Below are 19,744 nucleotides of genomic sequence, written 5' to 3' on the forward strand. Positions count from 1 at the left end.
TTCTTCTGTATGTTGTGTTTTAGTATGGACGGTCAGATAGCTACCGTGTGGCCACCACACAGGATAAAGGTGAAAAACTTTCTGCCAAGAAGCAGGGAGCAAAGGATCTTGATGATCTGAAAAAAGAAGTTCCACTGGTAAGACTCTCAATGAGTAATGTGGTTACAGTCATTTCGAATTTTACTTTAAATTAAATGTATTAATTTTCTTTCGCAGACAGAACACAAGATGTCAGTGGAGGAAGTATGCCGGAAGTTTCAGGCGGACATTGTTCAGGTATTGTTTTGTGGAAAATGAAAGAGAAATTACAAATTGCAATTTTGTTAAAAGCTGCTGGTGGTACATAAATGATACACAGCAGATTTAAGCTTACCAATTGATTTTATCTATAACAACTCAACGGCACTTCTTCTTAATGAACACTAGGGAGCAGCATATTTCAGCAGTCCTCCGTTGTACACAAAATACTTGATATTGACATTTAGATTTAGGCATTTAGCACACTTTTATTCAAAGCAAATTACAAAAGTGAGGAAAACAACAGACCATAGATGACACACATAGTCAAAATGCTACAAAATGGTTACACACATTGTCAAATGGGCATAATTAATTTTAGAGCTGTCAATTGATTAAGCGTGATTAATCGCATACAAAATAAAAGTTTTTATTTGCATAATATATGTGTGTGTAATTATTATGTATAGGCTATATAATTACACACACATACATGTTTAAATTTAAGAAATTTTTTATTTATATATATTTTTTTAAATTGATATATTATATAAAATATAGAAATAAATATATAATCACATGTATTTGTTTCTTAAATATATACATGAATGTTTGTGTATTTATAAATACAAACTTATTACATACAGTACACACACATATACACACACACAAACTTTTATTTTGCGAACAATTAATCGCTTGACAGCCCTAATTTTAATAATCTGCTAATAATTAATGGAATTGTATTGTTGCATTTATTGTTGAAACTGAGTAGCATGAGTTTGACACAGAGAAGTTAGAAAATAATCTCTCTTTTTCTCTCTGCAAAAGGGTTTGACTAATGCTAAGGCCAAAGAGTTTCTGCTAAGGGATGGTCCAAATGCTCTGACCCCACCTCCCACAACACCTGAGTGGATTAAATTCTGTCGTCAGCTCTTTGGTGGTTTCTCCATCCTGCTGTGGATTGGAGCCATTCTGTGTTTCCTAGCGTATGCCATTCAGGCTGCTACTGAAGATGAGCCTGCTGGAGATAACGTGAGGACAAATACATTTATCTACATATGCATTCATTTCTTTCGTTTTTTTTCATTACCGTATTATTTAATACAGCCATTTTCCTTTTGAAGACATTTGATCCCAAACCCACTCCACACCCAAGACCCCAGATAAAATGTGACTGCCTTTAATATTTTTTAAAATTCATCCTAAGGGAAACTTCTTGATTGAATGACACGAGTACGGTTTTTGCAATTTCTGGGCAAAGGGTGACTGCACTTCAGATGATAAAATATGACAGTTTATTTTTATTTATTTATTATTTGGATGCTTTTAGTCACAACATAATTCCCACAGTTACGCTTGTGTTATGCCATAGTTTTTATGAGTTTCTTATTATTTTAATGTGGGAAAATATAAATGAATAATGAACGAGTGAGTGTTTCAAAACTAGTTTTGCATTGCAAAACCATACTCATGTCATTATAAATTTTATATGCTTTGAAACACAAGGCACGCAAGTTTTTATATTGCTAGGCAACCACCAAGGCAGCTGTCCTGTCAATCAAATATTGAAGCGTCAGTGCTCTTTTGCTGTTAACGGACATATTAGCAGAAACTTTAAAAAGAGGATGCTTTCGCTTTCTCTGATGTTGATTGAGGGTGAGAGGTGCACAAACATGCAGGAGACAGTGAGTGAATGCAGTCTCCGGTTATTCCAAGCAACTGTACACTTCTGTGAACACAACGGAAGGCCCGCCTCTCCCCTCATTTGATTGGACAATGGAAAAACGAATGAAAATAGGTGCTTTTCGGCTCAGAGCGCTCCTGCAAAAACACGTGGTGCAGCAGGCAACAAAAAACGAGAGGCGTGCATACACAGCATGCATAACACTCACTGCCCATAGAAAACAATAAAAAATGCACCTCCCACTGCCATAAATGCGTTCTGTGTGATCGGCCCCTTAGTCACCTAATACAAAAAAAAAAAATTCTAATAACTGAAGTTAATCTGTTTGGCAGAGGTATATTTTTGTCTAGGAAAGTAATTGCAAGCATTTAAACATACACCTTCAAATTATATTATTTATATATATATATATATATATATATATATATATATATATATATATATATATATATATATATATATATATATATATATATATATATATATATATATATATATATATAGTATGTTTCTGTAATATATCTCCCACACAAATAAATCTGCAGATTTGTTGAATGTCTGTCTTCTCTGGTCTCTTCTCAGTTGTATTTAGGTATCGTGCTGTCTGCTGTTGTCATCATCACTGGATGCTTCTCCTACTTCCAAGAGGCAAAGAGCTCCAAGATCATGGAGTCCTTTAAGAACATGGTGCCCCAGGTACTAACAGCACTTCATCCCAATAAAAAAACACATAAAACAGCAAGCATGTTAGTAGATGTAAAATTATTTCTGTCTCCAGCAAGCATTAGTAATCCGTGAAGGAGAGAAGATGCAGATCAATGCTGAAGAGGTGGTAGCAGGTGATCTAGTAGAGGTAAAAGGTGGAGACCGAATCCCGGCTGACCTTAGAATCATCTCTTCTCATGGCTGCAAGGTACCTAAGCTGTTCGCAATGACATTTCCCTAACTTACACACATATATGCACACAACTTTTTATGGTGCTACCCGGTATATGTGTCTCATATATGTAGGTGGACAACTCCTCCCTTACTGGCGAATCAGAACCCCAGACCAGATCACCTGACTGTACCCATGACAACCCATTGGAAACTCGCAACATTGCTTTCTTCTCTACTAACTGTGTGGAAGGTGTGGAATTTACTATGATTAAGTGCTGAACAGGTTTAAAAGTAATGCTACTTTCTTAAGTACAGTTTTCAGTAAAAGCAGAACAGATCTTTCATGAAAGTAAAGTTTAAAAAAAAGTTAAATTGTAATTAATCTTAATAAGTATTCAGAAACTCAATTTGTTCAAAAATCGTATTTGAAATTTTTAAATCTTACAGTCGCGAATCGCTGATTTTTTATGTACAGTGCTTCAAATAACTGATTTTTGTTTAAAATGATGGGCAGAACCAAAACAGTTATGGATTACATGTTTAACCTGCTTTAAATTACGAGTCTGTATTTTAAAGTAGCATCCCTGACACTAGTCCTGAATGTTTTTGTTTGTCAGGCACTGCTCGTGGCATTGTGATCTTCACTGGTGATCGCACTGTAATGGGGCGCATCGCCACACTGGCCTCAGGACTGGAGACGGGGAAAACTCCCATTGCCAAGGAGATCGAGCACTTTATTCACATCATCACAGGTGTGGCCGTCTTCCTGGGAATCAGTTTCTTCATTCTGTCCATTATCCTCGGATACAGTTGGTTGGAGGCCGTCATTTTCCTCATTGGAATCATCGTCGCTAATGTGCCAGAGGGTCTGCTGGCAACTGTCACTGTGAGCCTTCTTAACACTTATATATTTATATAAACATCTTAATATAATTCAGTCATGTGTTACCGATATAATTTTTTGTACCTGACCTGAGGTGCTTTTTTCCGAAAGCAACTATGGTCACAAGTTTCAGTAGTAATAAAAAACATAGTTAGCTAACAATGCTTTTGGGAAATGCACCCCTGAATGATAGTATGCAGAATTTGTTTGTTGCCTACCTTATCGATTTAGCATCAGAGCAAAGGTTTTCATAGCATGCAACTGAATTAGTTTCTCTGTGTCTCAGGTGTGTCTCACTCTAACAGCCAAGCGAATGGCTCGTAAAAACTGTCTGGTTAAGAATCTTGAAGCTGTGGAGACACTGGGTTCCACCTCAACCATCTGCTCAGACAAGACTGGAACTCTGACCCAGAACCGAATGACCGTCGCACACATGTGGTTCGACAACCAGATCCACGAAGCTGATACCACTGAAGATCAATCCGGTTTGCTCCTTATCCTTCTGCAAAACTTTTTGATGATCTACTCTTGCATATCTAGTTGTTTTCTACAACATCTGATTTGGTCTTTGTCTTTAGGTGCTTCATTCGATAAGAGCTCTGTCACATGGGTGTCTTTGGCCCGTGTGGCAGCTCTGTGTAACCGGGCGGTGTTCAAAGCGGCACAGGACGGTCTGCCCATCCTGAAGAGAGACGTGGCGGGTGATGCATCTGAATCCGCCCTGCTCAAGTGTATCGAGCTGTCCTGTGGCTCTGTCAAGATGATGAGAGAGAAGAACAAGAAAGTAGCTGAAATCCCATTCAACTCCACCAACAAATACCAGGTTTGTCATCAACTGTAAAAATTGTATTTAAAATAGCAAACCCTCCCAAAAAACCTTAAGTTATTGAGTTATGATCAATGCAAGATTTACTGTGTGTTTGCAGAACTGTAAACCCAAGTTTCACTTGTAATTCAAATGTAATGCCTCTTTTATTTTTACCCAGCTCTCCATCCATGAGACAGAGGACCCCAATGATAACCGTTACCTGCTTGTGATGAAGGGGGCGCCAGAGCGCATCCTTGATCGCTGTTCAACCATCATGCTGCAGGGTAAAGAGCAGCCCATGGATGAGGAGATGAAGGAGGCCTTCCAGAACGCCTACCTGGAGCTTGGTGGACTTGGAGAGCGAGTACTGGGTGAGTGTATTATATACTGCATAATAGGATATATTGTATAGGACAAAGACTAATACATTAAGTATGGTTACATACAGTCAAATAAACTTGACTTCTTTCCGCAGGATTCTGCCATCTCTTACTACCCGAGGACCAGTACCCAAAAGGTTTTGCCTTTGACACAGAGGATGTGAACTTCAACACAGACAACTTGTGTTTCGTGGGCCTGATGTCTATGATTGACCCACCTCGCGCTGCTGTGCCCGACGCCGTGGGAAAGTGCAGGTCTGCTGGAATCAAGGTCATCATGGTGACAGGAGATCACCCCATCACTGCCAAGGCCATTGCCAAGGGTGTGGGCATCATCTCTGAGGGTACTGAGACAGTGGAGGACATCGCTGCGCGCCTCAACATCCCCGTCAGTCAGGTCAATCCCAGGTAAGACCCAGTTGAAGGATAATAAATGGTCGTAATAAAACTTGTGCACACAGTAGTATTGTCACAGTTACTGTATGCACAGGGAAGGGCTGAATAAAACGCAAACATATATACATTGATACAATATAAATCAGCATTTTTGAATTTTAGATTTGTATCGCTCTATATTTGTGTGTTGCAGGGATGCCAAGGCTTGTGTGATTCACGGCACAGATCTGAAGGACTATACTCAGGAGCAGATCGATGAAGTTCTGAGGAACCATACAGAGATTGTGTTTGCTAGGACCTCTCCACAACAGAAACTCATCATTGTAGAGGGCTGCCAACGACAGGTACAAACATCAACAGTCGGTTGCTTATATTTATATCATAATTCCAACAATGTCCTAATCCTACTGTACCGTTTTCTTTCGTCCACTCCTTCTCTCTCTTTGTCTTGCAGGGGGCGATCGTGGCTGTAACAGGTGATGGTGTGAATGACTCTCCCGCTCTGAAGAAAGCCGATATCGGCGTTGCCATGGGCATTGCCGGCTCTGATGTATCCAAACAGGCCGCCGACATGATTCTTCTGGATGATAACTTTGCCTCCATTGTCACTGGAGTGGAAGAAGGCAAGTCAGACTGTAGATGAGTTAGGTGCTGGTGTTTTGGTTGAACAACTTTACAGGAAATGTAAATGCATTTGTCTCCTTGCAGGACGACTGATTTTTGATAATCTGAAGAAGTCCATTGCATACACCTTGACCAGCAACATCCCTGAAATTACGCCCTTCCTGTTTTTCATCATTGTCAATATCCCTCTGCCCCTGGGCACCATCACCATCCTCTGTATTGACCTGGGTACTGACATGGTAAGAAATATTGTAACTATAGAATGAATAAACATTACATGCTCTTATATGTACACTTAAGAAAATATTAAGTCTTGCATACATTAATATATAAGCACACAGACCTTTACAATCTCTTTGTCTCTGCGTCCGCAGGTCCCTGCTATCTCTCTGGCTTACGAGGCTGCTGAAAGTGACATCATGAAGAGGCAGCCAAGGAACCCTGCAAGAGACAAACTTGTGAACGAGCGTCTTATCAGTATCGCTTATGGACAGATTGGTTAGTCCTACACAGACTGTAATGAATGCAACAAATTAATTTTAATAGAATGCTAATAGTTAATAGCACACATGTATGTAAATGTGTTTGTGTGTAGGTATGATCCAAGCCCTGGGTGGTTTCTTCAGCTACTTTGTGATTCTGGCTGAAAACGGTTTCCTGCCCTCTCTGCTTGTTGGCATCAGACTCAAATGGGATGACCGCTCCATGAATGACCTGGAGGACAGTTACGGACAACAGTGGGTGGGTACCTGCTCTTCACATGCATGTGTGTTATGCATGTGTGTGTAGATGTTCGATCTCTAAAAAAGCATTCCATCTGTAGTGGTAAGCATGTGGTGGTAAATGTGTTTGCGTGTCCGTGCTCCACAGACATACGAGCAGAGGAAGATTGTTGAGTTCACATGTCACACAGCGTTCTTTGTCAGTATTGTGGTTGTACAGTGGGCTGATGTCATCATCTGCAAGACCAGACGCAACTCAGTGTTCCAGCAGGGCATGAAGTGAGTTCAGGAAGCGTTTGTGTTTGGATATGTGACAGAGAGGAAGTAAGAGAGAATGTGGTGTGTAACTGTCTGTGTCTTCCACAGGAATAAGATCTTGATATTTGGGCTGTTTGAAGAAACAGCTCTCGCCGCGTTCCTCTCATACTGCCCGGGTATGGATGTGGCACTCAGAATGTACCCACTAAAGTGAGTTTAAAACCTGTACACATTTCACCTTTCAGTTTTTGACCACATATTTGTCACAGTTTTAGCTGGCATGCACACCACTAAAGCCAACATATAAATAAATCACTAGTGATCGCTGACTACACTGCAAAAATGACTTACTAACTTAGTATTTTTTCGGTCTTGTTTTCAATAGAAATATCTAAAAATTCTTAAATTAAGATGTATTTTCTTGATGAGCAAAATGACCTAGGCAAATAAGTCTAGTTTTTAGACAAAAAAAAAAAAACAATTTAAGTGAATTTGTGCCTAAAACAAGCAAAAATACCTGCCAATGGTATGAGAAAATTTAGCTTGAATTAAGTGTTTAACAAAAAAGAAGTTTTTTTCTCACCCCATTGGCAGATATTTTTGCTTGTTTTAAGCACAAATTCACTTAAATTGTATATTTTTTTGTCGAAAAACTATTAGATTTTTATAGTTTTATAGTTTATTGTCTAAAAATTATTTTCTTAGGTCATTTTGCTCATCAAGAAAAATCATCTTAATTTAAGAATTTTTAGATATTTCTACTGAAAACAAGACAATAATACTAAGTAAAAAATGTCCTTTATTGCATTGGCTGCAAAGTGACAGTGCACACTGCAAAAAATTATTTTCAAGAAAAAAAAATTTTTGTATTTTTGTCTTGTTTTCAGTAAAAATACCAAAAAAATCTTAAATGAAGATGCTTTTTCTTGAATCACTTAAATATCAAATTTAAGTGATTTTGTGCATAAAACAGGCAAAAAAATATTTTTTGCTTGTTTTATGTACAAAATCACTTACATTTGATATTTTTGGTCTAAAATCTAGACTTATTTTCTTGGGTCGTTTTGCTCATCAAGAAAAAGCATCTTAATTTAAGAATTTTTAGATATTTCTACTGAAAACAAGACAATAATACTAAGTAAAAAATGTCCTTTATTGCATTGGCTGCAAAGTGACAGTGCACACTGCAAAAAATTATTTTCAAGAAAAAAATTTTTTTGTATTTTTGTCTTGTTTTCAGTAAAAATACCAAAAAAATCTTAAATGAAGATGCTTTTTCTTGAATCACTTAAATATCAAATTTAAGTGATTTTGTGCATAAAACAGGCAAAAAAATATTTTTTGCTTGTTTTATGTACAAAATCACTTACATTTGATATTTTTGGTCTAAAATCTAGACTTATTTTCTTGGGTCGTTTTGCTCATCAAGAAAAAGCATCTTAATTTAAGAATTTTTAGATATTTCTACTGAAAACAAGACAATAATACTAAGTAAAAAATGTCCTTTATTGCATTGGCTGCAAAGTGACAGTGCACACTGCAAAAAATTATTTTCAAGAAAAAGTTTTTTTAGTATTTTTGTCTTGTTTTCAGTAAAAATACCAAAAAATTCTTAAATGAAGATGCTTTTTCTTGATGAGCAGAATGACCCAAGACATAAGTCTAGTTTTAGACCAAAAATATCAAATTTAAGTGATTTTGTGCATAACAAGACAAAAATACTAAGAATTTTTTTTTCTTGAAAATCATTTTTTGCAGTACATTGTTTAAATTTTTAAAGGACACCCAAAATAGTGCAATTACTATTAAAATAGATTATAGACACTGTACTAGTTTTTAGACCAAACATATCAAATGTAAGTGATTTTCTGCATAAAACAAGCAAAAAAATCTTACATTTTTCTTAAATTTAGTGCTTGAGAAATATGTTCAAGATTTTTTGCTTACCCCATTGGCAGTTTTTTTTGTTTGTTGTATGCACAAAATTACTTAATTTAATATTTTTGGTCTAAAAACTAGATTTATTTTCTTGGGTCGTTTTGCTCATCAAGAAAAAGCATCTTCATTTAACAATATTTAGATATTTTTACTGAAAACAAGACAAAAATATTAAGATTTTTTTTATTGAAAATCATTTTTTGCAATGTGAAAGGGTCAATATTATAGATAATATAAAATGTGTTCAGTGTCTTCAGCATTCTAGTTTATTGGTTTTGTCCCTGCTGTGTTTAGCATATTTCTAAAGATAATTTTATACCAGAAGAATTTAATAATATTGAATCCTAACCAGATATCTACACTTATATTAAAACACATTTGAGTACCTGGTACTCAAACACCATAAACACTTCAGTAAATAATATACGCTTATCTGATACTTACTATATGATCACTTCAAATCACATATACATATGTTCCACCACATACTATATACAATTTTTGGATATCATTAAAATGATTTGTTTATCTGTGTCTCCAGGCCAAGCTGGTGGTTCTGTGCATTCCCATACAGCTTCTTAATCTTTGTGTATGATGAAGTTCGAAAGCTGCTGCTCCGCCGGAACCCCGGAGGTGAGATCATCTTTCCTTTCTGCCACGCTCCCCAAACACACAGAAGATTAACACATTATATATCAGCATGAATTTAGTTGCATGACGTTGTTAAATCTAATAAAAAACTACCTTAACATCATAATAAAAAATTATAATCATCCATCAGCATTCCTCATTAGTAATGCTCTCTCTATCTCTTTCTTGCAGGATGGGTGGAAAAGGAGACATACTATTGATCAACAAATTATCTTCTTTATTCACATTCCTTCATCTCCCATTTTCTTCTACTTCTCTCCTGACCAAGACATGCAACCATCCCCCCATCAGAGGCAAACGCTTCAAACCAATAGCACGTCTGCCCCAAAGAGGAGACCACGAAGCACCTTTCAGACTCTCGACCGTCCATCACGCCCCCATTGCCTATAATACTCTTTGCATGTATTTTCACACGGCTGTGTACATACTATAATCTAAAATTGGCAGCTGCATAATCATTATGTAGATTCGAAAGGAGTATTGATGCGAAAAGAAAGTATTTAAATAGTCGTCCCTACACCAGTCCTTCACATCCTCTATTCATGACTTTCTCTCTCCATTTTCTCATCTGTCCTACAGTATAGTCACACACACGGATACACAGATCACACAAACTTGTTTGGTCTCAATGCACACACCGGTAGATTCTGTTTAACATGAGTATTTTGTTAATAATTTTGCATGTAAAGTCATTCTGTGTATTCTAGTAAATATCTCAGTGGCTTTTAATATTGTTTTATTTTCCATTGAAGTTTAATGGGAACAGTTTCATTCTGTTTCTTACATCATTTCATTTCTATCGTCGTCTTTCTCTGTCGTTGGTGTGCTTGTTTGATTGCTACAATAATCCAAAAATAAGGTAAAACACTTCTGATTAAAGTAAATAACAATGTATATTGGAAAACAGAAACACAAAAATTCTAGTATAAGATGTATGTATGTGCTCACATGAATGAAACACTGCAATTAAGTAAAGTTTCATATCAAGTGTTACACAGCAAACCAGTATGATGTTTAACAGCATCGTCACAAACCTAAACACCAGGTTGTATTTCCTCGCTTAGGCCAGATTTTCACATATTTGGCACAACTTTGATCTCCCTCTCATTTCAGGCAGATAGGTAGAAATCTGAGCGGTGCATTTTCAAAAGATTTCATCATCTAATCTCTATTTATTTTGACTGACTACTCGAGCCTGGTGTGTGAAGGCTCCACATCTGGTTTATCAGAAGATGCAATCGGTTTGACAGTATCAGGTCTCCGCTCTGTATGTGCGTGTGTGTTTGAGGTGAGGAACAGTACGCTGGTGCAGTCACTTACTGACTGGGTTCATCTGACCGAAGTGTTGATGTTAAGACTGAAGACAAGGAAATAAAATACTTCTAATGTGTCTGAAAGAGGTCAACTCCAATAAAACATCTAGTACATTTAATACTACCAAGCTATGTCTGAGTCTTTATTTCCTTCTTTTATTATTTATCCCACTTTAATCAGATTTTAGAGTTATAATATCTTAATTTTACTCTTTGAAGTATAATTACTTAATAGTTAATGCTTATTGCAACTTTATTTAAATTTATGAGTAAATTCAACATGAGATTTTTTTTTTAAATGTTTTTAATATACATTTTAATAAAAACATGTTCTGTTTGAAAACCACAACGTTTTTCTTATTTTATTTAATTCGATTAATACTTGAAGACTTTTCTACTTTTATGAAAACGGATTTAAACCAGATTTTAGTTTTATGTACTTTAGATGGCCTTACTAAAATATATATTACATCTTTGTGTCTGAAACTCCAAACATAAAACAAATAAACGCAATGTTTTTTTTTTCTTTCTGTGATTGATGTGCACGGCATAGCATTGCGTTCCTGCCTGTCATTTATGTGCAGGAAAATACAATATGTTTTGAACTGAAATTAAATTTACCCGCATCAGAGAAACAATGTTACTGTATTGAATGAAAATCACATTTTTGAAAAGCACATTGAACAGGTGATTAAATAATACCTGCATTCAGGGCTTCAAGTCAGAGGACATATTAAATAAAAAAAACTCTATGTACTATATTATTTACATGTGTAGCATTCAGATCTTTAAGACACCGAAGATAAGGAATATACAAGACCATCACAACAAAACATACCTCTTAATGACAAACATCCCTAATGTGTGGTGTTAAAATGCACATTAAGGATATTTATCTTTTCAACAGCATTCGACTAACATGCTTACTGCAGCACTTACAATATTTTTATGTCACTAGAGACTACTGACTTGCAAAACTGGGCTGACCAACACACGCACACGCATTTCTAATGTCCCCTGGGAGAATGCAGTTCACTGCAGTGTTCCTCTTATTCTCCCCTCCCTCCCTCCCTCCGTCCGTCCGTATTGCACTGGTGTAATGGAATATCGATCGGCTGCTCCTGATGCAGTGTTTAAAAGGAGAGGCCTACTCAAGGTCATCACCATGGCAACTTAAAAATGAGATGGACTGTAGCTTTTGTGCCGAAATAAAGACAGATCACGCAAGTCAAATTTTGCAAATGAATGGTTTGAATGCAAAAGGAAAAAACTGTGACCAAACAAATATTAGATTTAAAAATATGTTACAGGCTGACAATTTTATTGCACTTTCCATTTTTAGTACAAAAGGAGCATAAAACAAGATATACATGAAACAAAGGTTCATAAAAAGAGAACATAGATGAAACAAATCCTTTCATGATATTTGGCATTATGATGATTTGATTACATAGCAGTAATACATATATAGAGAGTGTGATATTATATATATAGATATAGCACTGATGTAACAATGGCAAATAAGCAAACAGAACAAATTTGATAAATATAGCTCAGGACAAACCACTATGCAACGACCGGTACCTTACGTAACTAAATTTATGAAGAAACTACATTCTTGATATCTAGGTTTGTTTGCTTTATTAGAAAGCATAACCAATTTCTTGCATATGTAAAGCTATTCCTGATAGCTCAGAGAGTCATTTTAAATGACAGAATATACAAAGTACAGACTAAATGTAATATTAGTTGATTTAGGAATTAAACAAAATGATATATTTTTAAATCAAGGTTCTGCTGTGTGGCACACTCGATTAACTTTGTGATTTGAGGAAGTAATTGACACTGTAGTTAATGGAAATGTTGTACAATAGGTACCAGTAAAGGCATTTGAGGTCTTTAAATGTGCTTGATAAATCTTTAAACAAATCTTTATTGGATGTCTGGCTTTGCTGGCCTGTCTTTGAGTAAACTGATATTGTTTCATTCATTATGCATATTTTAAAGTACAACCAATATGTGGCATTACAAGTAACAAGGTGAACGTGATAGGGTAACAAGCTTAAAGGTAAAAGGTGTGGATTTAAACAGGTTCCATGAGCAGTTCGTCAATGTCAGATGACTCAAGCTCACGAAATGCGGCATGAGACCCAATGACGGCAATTGTAGCACCTAAATAAATATTAGCAGAGAAATTACAGTTTTAGTGAGAATCAATATATGAATAACACTACAGCAGTGAAGTAAAGGTTAAAAAATGATGTTTACCTAGTATCCAGAACACAGCTGATCCGGCACCTGCGAGCCAGAAGACGGGGAAGGAAACCCCTCCTGCTAAACCTAACTGGTGTCCCTGAGTCAACTCACGACCTGAGATGCACACAAATATGGGATTTTACTTAAGAGCAAAATAAAACATTCAAACTGTCCTCAAGCCCTGAACTTCACAAGTGCTACAGAAATGATGCATATGGTATAGACTTAAATACAATGACTAAAACAAAACTTTAATGTCTTACCGAAAATAACCAGCTTCTTTTCTAGTGTCTTCAAGTGGATTATATAGAAGGCACCAACAAACACTCCCAAGGCAATCAAGAGCATAGGAGAACTTATACTGAACAGAGAGAGGAAAAACTTTATTTAACCCATTACATATATCTGAAATATACAGCTAAAAAATATTGTCAATAAATAACTAAAAAAAAATTTTTCTTTTGCTCTAAAATTGCTCAAAATTTTTAAAAATAAAAACATAAAAATAAGGCTTGTATGCATGTGTGGACACTAAAATAAACTCTAAAGCTACTTTAAGGTTTAATATCTGTCTGACCTCATGGAAGAACATTTAAAAGTGAATGAGGAGGACATAAAAACTTAAAGGCACACCCATGTGTACATAAGAATAAGAGATACCAGTGCCTAATGTATTAAATTGCAACGTGTCTATTTTTCACCATAGCATCTTTATATAATTTGAGAACACCATTTACGTTATTTAAAGAAGTGCAAATAAAATCATATTGGTGTACATGGATTGCTTGACGTGGCACGTTATCTGAAATCATGTCTTTCATAATTCCAAATGATGTTTAGAATTATGAAGTGTTTCCTTACATGCAGTACAGGATGAGTCCCAGGAAAATGAAGGTGTAGTTGCTTTGATAGGTGTCCATGTTCTTCACCGCACGCTGACACAGCTCTCCAAAGTTTCGAGGTTTGGAGAACTTGCGCTGATCCACAAAGCTGGCCCAAGGACGGATGGCTTTCCTTCTGCGATCCAGCCAATCCTTTACCATATTCCCAGACATACCTTTTGGCAGCCACAGTCTGCGTTTAAGACAAATAAAATGTAATTTTCAAAATAAACAAGTTAATATTAAACACTCATAACGTCTTATGAAGAGTGAGAGAAATGACACTCAAAAAAAACAACTACAATATTGAACTTACAATAAGATAATCACATAACCATATAATTTGTTATATGTAATACAATGTAAGGTCAAACAAATAATACAAAAGGGAAGTATAATTACAAACTGTATACAATATAGACCTTATTTAAATATTTAAATTTAAGTCAATATTGCCAAGCCTGAACAATACACTGTAGTTATATTATTTAAAGGAACACGCCCACATTTTGGGAATTTAGCTTATTCACCGTATCCACCAGAGTTAGATAAGTCCATAAATACCTTTATCATCCCTGCGCGTGCCGTAACTATGTCTGACACCCCCCCCCCCTAGCTTAGCTTAGCACAAAGACTTGAAGTAAATGGCTCCAGCTAGCATACGGCTCCCAATAATTGACAAAATAACGCGAACATTTTCCTATTTATGTGTTGTGATTTGTATAGTCACCCCGTGTACAAATGACAAGGTCATATGAGACACAGCAATCTTTAAACAGTATACATACAGGGAACTATACTCTCAGAAGACGAAGCACTGCCACTTGGGCGGAAAAAGGTATATATGGAATTATCTAACTCTGGGTGATAGGGTGAACTAAGCTAAATCCCCAAAATGTGGGCGTGTTCCTTTAAAAAATAAGGGGAACATTTCTGTACCCCACAGTATAAGTAATGTTAGAGGTAAGGGGGCTTTACTTACCTGCCCATTATTCCTGCACCAGGAAGCTGCTCGCCTTCGCTGCTAAAGGGGTCATTTGTTTTCCCATCCATTGCAATGTGCCTAGTCACACACACAGATGTTAATAAACATGAATATTATATAATCATTTTATAAAATGGTGGACTATATACAGGTGTTCAGACATGCAAATCACGCCACTGGTATATGCAGGTATACAGAGTACACCCACTTTATTAGATGGCATGGGGTATACCCACTTTTAAATATGAATTAATAATATTCATTTCATAATAAACTTTACACTGAGAAGTTAAGCAGCAGAAGTTAAGTGACAATACTGGGCACATTTTGGAGTAAACTAAATATGCAAAACTAGTCAAACATGTTTATAACTCTGTTTATAACACAGGGCATTCAACCTTATGGTCACTTAAAATAATATAAAAAATAATGTGGGCATAAATTAAGAGTACACCCACTTCACAACTGGTGTCAAATGTAGGAGCTGTATGAAGTGACTGAGCTTTTCATATTAGAGCGCCCATCAATGTTTGCATTATAGGTCAGAGGTCATGCCAAAAGACGTACTGGTGTAGGTATGTGACAAAATGTTTAAACGTGGTTAAATGCTAAAACTAGTTTTTCAGATAGAAAGAGCTTAAAACTATTTTTTAAATGACACCAAGACCATGTATATGGGTTCAAGAATAACAAAATACTGGCCATTTGAAACTCGAAAATCATCACCTTATTTTGTCGCGTTGTTTTCCATTTTGCGGGTGGTAAAACAACCCGTGCGTGTCGTTCAAATTCATTGAAATTTCGTTCACTTGTAGTTTAGCAATTAAACTAAATGTAACTTATATTACAATTTCAAGACTGTCTTTACTCCGCACGTCGCCTGAGGTAATCCGAAGTTTTGTCGAGAAGAACCAAACTGACAGCCGCGACGGCGGAGATTGTCACGTACCTAACTATTGTCTGGACGTTTAACTGGCTACATCTAGTAGGGAAACTGTTTTCATTTACTGTTCGGCAAATGTTTCAAGTTATATAATCGGCGCTAATGGAAAATCGATGTCATTACGGGGTGGTTCAGAAACTCTGCATCATCACGGAAGAAGAATCCAGCAGAACAAGTTTGCTAGGTTTTCCCATTACCTAAGCTATTCTCCTAAAGATGTCGGATGATTAACGTCAAACATTTAACATTCATATTATTATAACTGTTGTGTAAAAACACTCGGTTAAAGTTAACCTGTTTATCAAATCTGTAAGCTAACGACCCTTTGTAATATGTAATTTGTTCTCGCTTAACTATAAACATACTAGGGATTTAGTTTTTGGTAAGGTATTTACTAAAACAAAATTAAAACTTACAGTACTTTGTGTTGGTGTGTTGGTTCAGTGATGTGTCTGGCAGCGGATATGATGTGTTTATGTTCTTCTTCTTCATCTGTGGATGCTTTCGTGACGTGAGTCAGGCTGACGACCGCCTTCTAGTGACGTGGACCTGAACAACCGGACAGCTTTTGCCAGCCTGTCAGGTTTCATTTATTTCTAAAGCCAACCAAAATGTTTGCACACATCAAACGCACCAGCTGACCGTAATAATAAAGACATTTTCATATGTAGCTCTCTTAATGTCAGCATACTACACACTCCAAGCTGAATTTCTCCAAGTCCTTACATTGCCTTGCAAATGTTGTTTGTTTTTGACACTTGCTTAAAAAATTCTTGCGACCTCCTGTCCGTTTAATGCTATATGAAGCCTCCCTGTTTTTGACAGCCAAACGCATTCCAATTGCCTGCTTTAATATAGAAACCAACACAGAAATTGTAATGAATTTAATACAAAACATTAGCTGTTTACCATTAAATTACCAAAAAAATACCCATTTGGTCTGTATTCCAGTAGGATTTAATGGTGTTTTATTGGTTCACATTCACAAGATAACATCCTACCAATTGAACCCAACACATTATCAGTAGAGACCATTAGAGAGCATTACACTTTCCTTTAAAACCAATTCCCATTATAACAGTTATTGCAATTACAACCCCCAAATATTTATACAATGAATAATGATATGTAAAGATGATACTTTAGCTCCCACCCAATGTTCAAACCAATCTACGGCCTTATTTACAAGAGCCAGCTCCAGAACAAAGATCACTAATCATTGTGCAAGATAACAGATCAAATAGCAACATTTCATCACCAACATGATACAGGGTCCACACTGGTTCATTATACCATGCTGTAGTCTATCATGATATCATAAATTAACACTGTTTATAGAAAGTTAGAAATCACAGGAAAAGCTAAAGATTTTTAAAGAACAGCTGTATTTCATAAAAAGAGAACCACTAGCATCACAAAATGGCTGTTAAGAGTCATATATGTCTGCTGGGACTTATCATTCTCTGCTCACTTCTCACAGGTAAAGTATATAAGATATTTTTAAAAGATTTGTATGATGCGAACATCTATCTATTCAGTGACAACTCAATTTATTTAATTATTCTGGCAGTAGTTTCAATGTGCTTAATTTCATTTTTCTGAAAATTCATGTTGTTATGTCATGTAGTGTTTGATACTGCTTTAATGCACAGTGACACAGTAACATTTCTATGTCTTATTCTCAAATTGAAAATTTGATCTTATAAAGTGATCTTTACCAATGTATGAGATCATCAATTTCTGTGATATTTACAATGTTCAGCACCAGTTTAGTTTACTTGCTCTTTGCACTTAAAGTGTGTACATTTTTGCAGCATCTAGTGGTGAGATTGTGAATTGCAACTAACAGCTCACCCCCAATTTCAAAACGCATATGGTATTTGCCACCACAGACATTAAATGCGTAGACGCCTCATGAAGAGCTGGAACACAATCCGGTGTGACCGCCATATTGGTTGGGTCTCCTCACTCTATGCTAGCACCAAATTCAAACAGAGAGTGAGCAACTATGCCCCTATTTTTTGCAGCTTACGGTTGCAAAAACTGGGGCAGTATTGATACCAGATCGCATAGGATTACCTTTCACAAGATTGAACAATAATTTTAGTTATTTTACCATTTACAATAATATGTCATCATAACTTACGTGGATCCAAACCGTGTGAAAATCCGTAAAAAAAAATGAGGGGAGTTATTGATTATACAGGATTATTGTAGTTGGGGATGCACCTTCCTCAGTAGAAATAAATGCAGGGGGGGCGCATTGGGGACCTTCCCAAGATGGCGGCCGCACTGATAAGTCAACTCCAATAGGCAGCGTCAGTCCATGAGGCGTCTAAGTATATATTGTCTTTGTTCGCCAAAGGAAAAACATGTCATCGTCTGAGATAACCTACGGACGAAACCCACTTTTTAGAACAGTTTGTCTGTTAAGGGCTACTGTAGAAACATGATGGTGACTTCCATGTAAGGGGACCCGTGGTGTATGTAAATAAAAACGGCTTATTTTAATGTAATAAAAACAATACAGTTTATTATGTAAGGTCTTTACACCACTGATAATATAGTTATGCATGTTATTGCATTTCTGAGATTCTTCTAAAGTTACACAAGGCACCTTTATTAAAATTTCTTTATTATTAAAAACAAGCTCATCTACTGTGTTTCAGGTACAGCTGGAGAGACTCGTGTGTTCAGTAGTTCAGGTGAAAATGTCGCTCTGGCCTGTATTAATGCTCTTTCTGACTGCACCTCAACTACATGGATCTACACCAAACCTAGGACATCAGTTACATTAGAACTGATTCATGGAGGAATAAAGAATAAAAACATAGAGAGAGCTGAGAGACTGAGTCTGGGGTCTGACTGCTCTCTGAACATCTATAAAACAACAGAAGATGATCATGGACGATACACCTGCCAACAATATGTCAATGGACAAAAACATGGAACTGGTGCACAGATTTTTCTACATGTTCTTCATGGTCAGTGTTTGTGTTTGATTTGTTTAACATATTTTACTTTGTTACACAGTTTCCTTTAATTCTTACATTTTAATAAAGCATTTGAGGACTGTCATATCATTTCTCTTTTAGTTTCTTCATCATCCACACAGACTGAGATGAGATCAGGCAGCTCTGTGACTCTCACCTGTCAGCTGTTTTCATATGAAGACTCTTGTAGTTTGTTCCATACTGAGGATCTTCAGCTGTTCTGGGTGAATCAGGCTGATGTTAATCTACAGACAGACTCCAGATATCAGATATTATCATCAGGACAATGTATCAGGACTCTGACTACAATACTCCTGAATGAAGACAACAACACAGAGTTGAGATGTTTGGTTAGAATAAAGAATGAGATTAAGACCTCAGCCAGCTATATTGTCAATTTAGGGGGTAAGAAATCATAAAATAACTAAGACGACTCTCATAAATGAGTTGTAATTGTGTATAGTTTAGTAACGTTCAAGACAAATGTTTATTAATAAAGAAAACTTTTATACGTTTAATGCTGACAGATCCATTGTCAAGTGATGTTGGTGATATGACGTTTTGTGTATGCCTCAATATTTTTCTGTTGTACAGATGCAGCAGTTACCAACACAAACTTTGAGAGATCAACTACAAATGTATCAGAATCTGAAAGAAGTTAGACATGTGTGTGTCATTATACAAAGATATAAAGTTTTATAAGCACTGTATACATTCTGAAATTTAACTGCCATTATTGAAACTCTCAGTGAACTGAAGAAGTTTGTCATGTTGCAATTTAGATTAATTAAATTCTCTTTACAAATAACAAGCAAGATTACAGTGAGATTTATTAAAAAGCAATGGTTAATAAAGTATCATAACTTGATGTTATACTTTGGCTAAAATCTTTGTAAAGATTTTGGAGGAC

General features: G+C 36.2%; 3 protein-coding genes across 5 annotated transcripts in view; 2 read left to right on the forward strand and 1 right to left on the reverse strand.

Moving 5' to 3' along the window:
• atp1a3b (ATPase Na+/K+ transporting subunit alpha 3b) overlaps window positions 1-10,900 on the forward strand; it is a 20,433-nt gene extending 9,533 nt beyond the window's left edge. The window contains exons 2-21 of the mRNA XM_065245822.2: window positions 24-137; window positions 217-276; window positions 1,069-1,272; window positions 2,507-2,620; window positions 2,703-2,837; window positions 2,936-3,053; window positions 3,421-3,689; window positions 3,973-4,171; window positions 4,265-4,509; window positions 4,673-4,865; window positions 4,970-5,282; window positions 5,464-5,614; window positions 5,725-5,893; window positions 5,979-6,133; window positions 6,269-6,392; window positions 6,490-6,635; window positions 6,765-6,895; window positions 6,983-7,084; window positions 9,354-9,445; window positions 9,635-10,900. Of these exons, the coding sequence (XP_065101894.1) occupies window positions 24-137; window positions 217-276; window positions 1,069-1,272; window positions 2,507-2,620; window positions 2,703-2,837; window positions 2,936-3,053; window positions 3,421-3,689; window positions 3,973-4,171; window positions 4,265-4,509; window positions 4,673-4,865; window positions 4,970-5,282; window positions 5,464-5,614; window positions 5,725-5,893; window positions 5,979-6,133; window positions 6,269-6,392; window positions 6,490-6,635; window positions 6,765-6,895; window positions 6,983-7,084; window positions 9,354-9,445; window positions 9,635-9,663 (3,063 nt within the window). The 3' untranslated portion in view covers window positions 9,664-10,900. The remainder of the gene's footprint in view (window positions 1-23; window positions 138-216; window positions 277-1,068; window positions 1,273-2,506; window positions 2,621-2,702; window positions 2,838-2,935; window positions 3,054-3,420; window positions 3,690-3,972; window positions 4,172-4,264; window positions 4,510-4,672; window positions 4,866-4,969; window positions 5,283-5,463; window positions 5,615-5,724; window positions 5,894-5,978; window positions 6,134-6,268; window positions 6,393-6,489; window positions 6,636-6,764; window positions 6,896-6,982; window positions 7,085-9,353; window positions 9,446-9,634) is intronic.
• Window positions 10,901-12,063: 1,163 nt separating this feature from the next.
• Window positions 12,064-16,369, reverse strand: rabac1 (Rab acceptor 1 (prenylated)). Of its 3 annotated transcripts, none has more exons than XM_065261117.2 (6): window positions 16,258-16,369; window positions 14,896-14,976; window positions 13,894-14,106; window positions 13,296-13,393; window positions 13,045-13,146; window positions 12,064-12,948 (listed from the first exon to the last, which is right to left on the reverse strand). In XM_065261117.2, the coding sequence occupies exons 2-6, from the start codon at window positions 14,964-14,966 to the stop codon at window positions 12,860-12,862; spliced, it is 573 nt and encodes a 190-aa protein (XP_065117189.1). In that variant the 5' UTR covers window positions 14,967-14,976; window positions 16,258-16,369; the 3' UTR covers window positions 12,064-12,859. The 3 variants fall into 3 exon arrangements, with proteins under 3 accessions (XP_065117189.1, XP_065117186.1, XP_065117187.1); XM_065261114.1 differs by having other exon boundaries at window positions 16,263-16,348; XM_065261115.2 differs by lacking the exon at window positions 16,258-16,369 and adding an exon at window positions 15,625-16,013.
• Window positions 16,370-17,091: 722 nt separating this feature from the next.
• LOC135743418 (uncharacterized) lies at window positions 17,092-19,544 on the forward strand. The gene is made up of 3 exons (XM_073811625.1): window positions 17,092-17,321; window positions 18,511-18,825; window positions 18,937-19,544. The coding sequence occupies exons 1-3, from the start codon at window positions 17,261-17,263 to the stop codon at window positions 19,251-19,253; spliced, it is 693 nt and encodes a 230-aa protein (XP_073667726.1). The 5' UTR covers window positions 17,092-17,260; the 3' UTR covers window positions 19,254-19,544.
• Window positions 19,545-19,744: the final 200 nt, after the last annotated feature.

This window comes from Paramisgurnus dabryanus, chromosome 13, assembly GCF_030506205.2.
Source record: "Paramisgurnus dabryanus chromosome 13, PD_genome_1.1, whole genome shotgun sequence".
NCBI lineage: Eukaryota > Metazoa > Chordata > Actinopteri > Cypriniformes > Cobitidae > Paramisgurnus > Paramisgurnus dabryanus.

Bases quoted from the DNA above. Each gene is read 5' to 3' on its own strand.
- LOC135743418 (XM_073811625.1), top strand. From the start codon at position 17,261: ATGGCTGTTAAGAGTCATATATGTCTGCTGGGACTTATCATTCTCTGC. The intron at 17,322-18,510 runs GTAAAGTATATA...ACTGTGTTTCAG, and splicing joins TCTCTGCTCACTTCTCACAG to GTACAGCTGGAGAGACTCGT. The intron at 18,826-18,936 runs GTCAGTGTTTGT...TTTCTCTTTTAG, and splicing joins TTTTCTACATGTTCTTCATG to TTTCTTCATCATCCACACAG.
- rabac1 (XM_065261114.1), bottom strand. From the start codon at position 16,333: ATGAAGAAGAAGAACATAAACACATCATATCCGCTGCCAGACACATCA. The intron at 13,394-13,893 runs GTAAGGAAACAC...CTCTCTGTTCAG, and splicing joins GGACTCATCCTGTACTGCAT to TATAAGTTCTCCTATGCTCT. The intron at 13,147-13,295 runs GTAAGACATTAA...TGTGCATCTCAG, and splicing joins AAAGAAGCTGGTTATTTTCG to GTCGTGAGTTGACTCAGGGA.